Source organism: Etheostoma spectabile, chromosome 9 (genome assembly GCF_008692095.1).
Source record: "Etheostoma spectabile isolate EspeVRDwgs_2016 chromosome 9, UIUC_Espe_1.0, whole genome shotgun sequence".
Classification (NCBI taxonomy): Eukaryota; Metazoa; Chordata; class Actinopteri; order Perciformes; family Percidae; genus Etheostoma; species Etheostoma spectabile.
Window position 1 is genome coordinate 3,866,465 of NC_045741.1, and position 6,866 is coordinate 3,873,330.

General features: G+C 40.9%; 1 protein-coding gene and 1 long non-coding RNA gene across 9 annotated transcripts in view; one reads left to right on the forward strand and one right to left on the reverse strand.

Annotated features, from left to right (window-relative positions):
- Positions 1-6,866, forward strand: part of LOC116695953 (uncharacterized) — a 23,029-nt gene that overhangs the window by 13,285 nt on the left and 2,878 nt on the right. The gene's annotated exons all lie outside the window — the stretch shown is intronic.
- The window catches only part of larp1b (La ribonucleoprotein 1B), a 39,492-nt gene that overhangs the window by 4,741 nt on the left and 27,885 nt on the right, over positions 1-6,866 (reverse strand). For all 8 annotated transcript variants that reach the window (XM_032526503.1, XM_032526505.1, XM_032526502.1 and 5 more), the window contains 4 exons: positions 5,847-5,953; positions 5,423-5,583; positions 4,824-4,968; positions 1,798-1,907 (listed from right to left, as the gene is read on the reverse strand). In XM_032526503.1, coding sequence (XP_032382394.1) covers positions 1,798-1,907; positions 4,824-4,968; positions 5,423-5,583; positions 5,847-5,953 — 523 coding nt within the window. The remainder of the gene's footprint in view (positions 1-1,797; positions 1,908-4,823; positions 4,969-5,422; positions 5,584-5,846; positions 5,954-6,866) is intronic.

Below are 6,866 nucleotides of genomic sequence, written 5' to 3' on the forward strand. Positions count from 1 at the left end.
GACTGGTAGCTGAAGAGGTGCCAGTCACCTCCTGGGCACTGCCAAGGTGCTCTTGAGCAAGGCACCAAACCCCAACTGCTTGGTGTGCCTTTCCATGGGTAGCCCCCCCCCCACTCTGACATCTCTCCCATTTAGTGCAGGTATAGGTACTGAGCATGTGTGTGTAATTCATAGCCTGTTTTGATCCCACTTAGTAGAAGGGGATGTTTTGTGAGCCTTTATTTTCCCACACAAGGCTAACATTTTAAAAGAATTAAAAACCTAAAAAAATAAAAAATAACAGAGTACTATAAATGACAAATGTTGGAGGAACTGTGGTATGGTTGGTGATCAAACTCACATCTTTTGGGATTGCCCCATCATACATAACTTCTGGAACGGCGTTAAGGACATTTTGGAAAACCTACTAAAAGTGAACATTTCTTTTGACTTCCAAACTTTTTTACTGGATATATTTCCAAAATCTTTTTCACGGGACCAAGCATTCCTTCTCCATCTCCTCTTAATGACGGCAAGGAAAATGATAACAATCTGTTGGTTAAAACCTGAGCCACCCACTGTTAGGCAATGGATTCAAAAGATAAGACAGGTGTATTTAATGGAGCGGTTGACAGCACAACTACAATTGAAAACCTTAGTTTTTGAAAGAAGATGGGGTCCTGTTATTGAATTTTTGAAATAGGGCACAAGCCTATACCTTAAATTGTTTATGTTGCTGAATGTAAATAATATATGATGCACTGTCTCGGGACAATATTCATGTTCTTTTTTGTTTTTTTTATTTCATTTTCTTTTGTGTGTATACACAATCAAGTTAAAAAAAAAACAAAAAAAACATGCCTTTTAAAATACATTTAGAACATATAAAGTGTCCCTTTACATCAATTGCCCGTTTCAAAGTAATGCATTCCTTGGTTTGTTAGATTTAGGATTTAAAATATATTTAAGAACTATGTGAGTACTATTTAAGTAACGTTTGGATATTAAACACATCTTCCTCGCATCGACATATAAAAAGCTCACCAATATAAGTGAATGAGCGGGAGCCCTTGGGTTTGTTTCCCGGCAACAAGGCGCTCCCATTAAGTTTCCATTTTGTTCCTGTTGCACTTCTAGCAGATAATGTTACAATTATGTTAGAATTTTTAAATTGTTTTTATGTAAAGCACTTTAAATAACCATGTTGCTGAACCATGCCCCTGCCAATCGGACGGTTGGTGGTTCGATCCCTGGACCTGCAGTCCCATGTCGAAGTGTCCGTGGGCTGTGTGTGAGTGTGTATGTGATGAGCAGGTGGCACCTTGTACGGCAGCCTCGGCCACAGGGTGTGAATGGTTCCTGAACTATGTCAACGAACTTTGAGTAGTCGTTACTGGAAAATCGCTGTATAACACCAGTCCTTATACTGCTTACAACTATATTACAGTACTGCTATTATACTATACTACTATTACTACTGAATTTCTTACTACTGTATGTGCTTCTTTTTTATTTATTATTTAAAATATCTTTTATTACCTACTCGTCTTGTAGCGTTTATACCGGCAACTTACATTTTCTTGCTGCCATGTACCAAAAAAAACATGTATAATAAATAAAACGATAATATTTTAACTTGGATGATACAACTATGTTGCTTCATGGATAGTGTGCAGTTTAAATTCCCTATTGTCAAAACGTTTTTATGAAAAACTATCACACAGTTTGTGTTTTACACACTGAAACAGTGACTTTCTTCTCAAAATCTTGGTAAAAGTGAAGCTTGGGACGGTTGGGTTACTTTCTGCTGTTAATTACCTCTCTCAAAGTCCTTGAGGGTCTCTTCTTGAAAGTCTTTGAACAGATCTAACCGGAATCTCTTCTCCAAACCGTAGCTGTAGTATCTGAAGAGACACTCCAGTCCGTACCTGTGGGAGGGGGAAGTGGAAGGGGGGGAAACAAATATTTACCTGCACTCTGACCACAGAGACGAGCAAACAAAAGGACACTGGGCTTCTACACACAAGTGTATTTACATGGAGATGATGTGTGATGTAACTGCTGCCCTGTAAGCGTATCTGTAGCGTAGCAACGATCGGGCCTCAACAATTCACAACAGCAAAAGCTTTGTCTCACGGATTATTAATACTGGAGCGGACAGAGGAACCGCACGGACCGGTCGGCCACTTTAATTAGGCAGAGGTGAGCTGCTGTGCTAACAGCTGTTATCCGTTACAGCTTGTTACAGCGGCAGTGCTCACACGCCCTGAATCCCCCCACTTCAGGCATTTGGCTTATGCAGACAGGAATGTGGGTTTGGCAGGCGAGTTCCTGGCAGATCCACAACCGTGTTAGAGCGCGGCAGACGCCCATCTGCCGTCTGCAGGCGCACACTGAGGGACCAGGAGCCCAGCAGTTGGATAGGGTTACACAGAGAGGAGGGGGTCATGCTTTGCAAATTCAAGACTCTCTGCAGGTTAAACCATAAGAACTGGTTATCCTTGGCACTACGATGGGATCTTTATTGTCATCGTTCCACAACAACCAAACAGTTTAGCAGCTCTCGGTATGACAATATACATACAAACATAAACATTTAAATAGTAAAATATATCAAAATTAGTGCCAGGACGATGTGCTTTTGTCCCGATTCAATTGTTTCACACAACAGATTTTGTGTTGGTATTTTTGTTTTATTGCGGTTTTATTGCGATTCGATAGTATTTGGATTTTCTTTGACATTTTTTTGAAACTAATCGTTTTCTAAGAAGAATGACATCCCATGTCAGTCAGTCTGACATCTTTACTCTGTAAAGAAGAGTGTGACATGGATTTTCTCCATTCACAAAATTGTCGCTACAATAAAAAAAAAGCACGATACATACAATTTTAATTTCTACCCCTGATAAAGAAAATCAAGATAAATAAACACAGTGAGGTGGAGGTTACTGCACTAACATATCTAAGGGTTTATTGCACATAAGTCTCATAGACGGCTTGTGGTTTTCTTTTTAGTTTGTTCTGGATCCGATTGTCCTGGATCTTTTTCCAGAGGGGGAGGGGGCGAACAGCTGATGTCCTTAGAGCTGAAAAGGGGCTTTAGGGCCTCAAGGTATGGCTTTTGTTGATAAGTGTTTTGTCTCTAGGGTCCAATTTGCTTTGTGTAAACGTAATGCCGGGCAGTACACCGGTATTAATTTCCCATATATGAATTTTTCATACATCGTAATCTGCAGAAGGGGCTGCGGCCAAAGTAACCTGTGAGTGAATGGAGAACGGGAGCCTTGTTAATTGCGTACCCTTCTCACTCATGGTAGTAACTTTATAACACAACAATGAATAACCCACAACTAACTTTTCCGATTACATTGTGTGCTTCCATAACTCTAAAAGGGTTCTCCAACGTTTCCTCAGTTACCTTTTTAAAATGATATCAGATTAGTGAACAGAATGTGCCTTTGGAACGTTGGATGAATGGTTGCTGATAATGGGCAATGTCGATAATACATTAAATATACCCCCCCCCCCCCCCCCCCCCCGCTGAGGTTAAAGACGTGTCCCTTCAAGGATGTAACATTATGAACGCAATAACAATCCACCTCCGGCCACCTACAGACCCTTGAGAAAGACAGCAGACCTAACAGCGAGGGAGGCTGACAGCGGAGCTACGCTCACTCGCCCACTTTCCTACAACAACCTAACTTAGCTGAGGCCAAGGTAGTGTTGGTACAACTATGGTGTTTTGAAAGGGAACAATGTTGGAATGTGTATTCACTTTGCACAATAAAACTAGTTTAGAGTATCTCCAATTGATGCATTCTCCTTCATATAACGTTACTGTATAATGTCCATTCTCCTTCATATTACGTTATGGTATAATGCCCATTCTCCTTCATATAACGTTACTGTATAATGTCCATTCTCCTTCATATAACGTTACTGTATAATGTCCATTCTCCTTCATATAACGTTACTGCATAATGTCCATTCTCCTTCATATAACGTTACTGCATAATGTCCATTCTCCTTCATATTACGTTATGGTATAATGTCCATTCTCCTTCATATAGTTACTGTATAATGTCCATTCTCCTTCATATATTGTTACTGTATAATGTCCATTCTCCTTCATATAACGTTACTGTATAATGTCCATTCTCCTTCATACTAATTACTGTATAATTCTCTACCCCTTATATAACATTATGTATAAGTCCATCTCCTTCATATAATGTTACTGTATAATGTCCACTCTCCTTCATATAACGTTACTGTATAATTTCCATTCTCCTTCATATAACGTTACTGTATAATGTCCACTCTCCTTTATATAACGTTACTGTATAATGTCCACTCTCCTTTATATAACATTACTGTATAATGTCCACTCTCCTTTATATAACATTACTGTATAATGTCCATTCTCCTTCATATAACGTTACTGTATAATTTCCATTCTCCTTCATTTAACGTTACTGTATAATTTCCATTCTCCTTCATATAACGTTACTGTATAATGTTGAGGAGCCAAGCAAACCCTTTAGTAATCAAAGCTTTTAGTACCATGATGACATTAAAAATGTTTGTGATATTCTATGTACACCTGACAGTAGAATAAGCCATTGTAAACCTATATAAAAGGTCCAGTCGAGCAAAAGAAAGAAAATCCTGTGATATACTGTGAAACCGCCAGAATCCTAAAAAATAATGTGTTACAAATTTTTGGTTATACCGCCCTGCACTATGTAAATATCTTAGCGCTATGTTTTGCACTTTCCACCCTGAGGCACATAAATGTGTCTGCATCTGAGCTTATCGTTTGAACACGGTGATGTCCGGCTCACCTGTAGTTCTCTTTGGCGTCCTCCAGCGCACGTAGTTTAAACTCCTCGTACATCTTCCTGTTGAAGTTGTCCCTCAAGAAGAAGGACCAGAACCTGAATAGTGTGTTCATCTCCTGAGACTGGCCGATCCCCAACCGTTTCCTCTCTGAAAACACCACGGATTCAGTCAGCGGAGAGCACACCAACCAGCTGTGTTCTCCACAGGTGGTCAACAGACGGTTATGAACACCTGCACAATCTACAGCAATCTGATGAAGCGGATTTCTGTTTCTGCGTTTAATCAACACAGGGTTTCTGCAGGTTTTACCAAGTCAAATTTAAGACTTTCAAGACCTTTATCACAGCATAAAAACACAACAAAATGTAGAGTCACAAATTACTTGCAAAGTAAATAAATGTATTCAAATGAAGTGAAAGTGACAGAGTAATAATAATCTGTACATATAGGGCAAATTATATTTGGACGAGCAAAAGAAAGAAGAAAAAAACGAGTATTAGAGTTAGCATTACATGGACGGAGGAAGATTATGACCTGGTTAAAATTATTTAAGACCCAACACAATACGTCAGTAAATGAACTTTGAACTTTGCGTCCGTACCGTTAATGCTCCGCCGGAGGTACTTGTGGTATCCCTGCTGAGTGAAGCCGTTGTCCCTCAGCAGCTCATGGGATGGATGCCAGAATTTGGGGAGGGACTGGGGGGTGCAGCCGTAACTCCCTGCCAGCGGAGCGCCTTCTGACGGAGAGGCGTTGGAGCTGCTGTAATAGGACGGAGGACAGAACCCGTTTGAGTGACACGGTTTTTGAAAAAAATTCTAGTATGGTATGTTTTTTTTTAAATCTTAATCTAAGGTCTTTTAGCAGCCTGATGGTGGAAGGAGCCACAAAACCTACAGGCAGTGAGAGGGACAAAAAAAGGAAGTGACCGGTGTGTGTCCTTCTTCTGCTTTACCAGTTTCTAACTGAAACATCGAGTGAAAGGCAGCGGCTTTACGCTCATGAAGGAAAACGAGTGGTCGGACCTGATGGACGCGGAGCGCGGCCGGTGTTCACGGGAGTCCATCACCCAGCCGATGTGGGCTTCCTGAGGAGGGTTCGAACTGTGGCGGGTCTTCTTCTTCCTTGGCGTCTGCAACAGGAAATCACAACAGTTTCAAATGTTACAAAGAGCTGTTTAGCAGGACGGGACGGGGCTTAAAGCAACACTAGAGACCTTTCCTCCTTTGGTCCCCCTACAGGTTGGAAGCGGAATTGTCCCATTATGTCTCGTTGGAACTACAGATCCAATACTCGATTTGGCAAACTCGCATAGGGTGCCGTTCGCCCTGTTATGAGTTGATGAACCACTGAAATGATTTTTGGAAACATTATTTTAAATTACAAAACATCCTGTAGTGTTTTTTAGTCTTTTAGCTCCAGCGTGTCCCTGATAACTGGCTGCATAATAAATCCAGTTGGGTTTCCACTACAGATTAAGGTGTGTGAATCTTTACTTGTGCCCCGATTGAACTATAAAGATCCTGTCAACATTTTAAAATCAACATCACGATGCATCACCCACTCAATGTTATTATTTATTGCTACACATGGTTTTTCATCAACAAATTGTAGAAGTCAGATATATATGAACTCCCCTTTTTATTGGATCTGCTCTTAAAAAAAGACAGCTGAATGTAGCGGAGTCTGACCATGTCAACACCATGTCCATGTCAACACACACACATGCAAAACACGCAACAGAAAAGGCATCGTCTGCCAGTTGTGAAATGCAAAGAGTGTTTCCAGTCTGGACTCTGGTGTCAATAATAACTGTCCAGACAAAAACAGTAAGAGTTCAACCAGCTAGCAGGGAAGTGTCGCCAGGCCTAAAACCAGAACCTTTTCCACTTTCGGGATTGCTCCGGTGCTGCAGGAAATTCCGCCAGATGCATGTATTTCCTCCGAGTTCCGTTCCCTTCCTCTTCCTTTGTGTTGCTGTTCTAAACTCTGGTAGACCAGGTAACCATAGTCCTCAGACCTCTGCAGGGTAAATCCAGACAGCT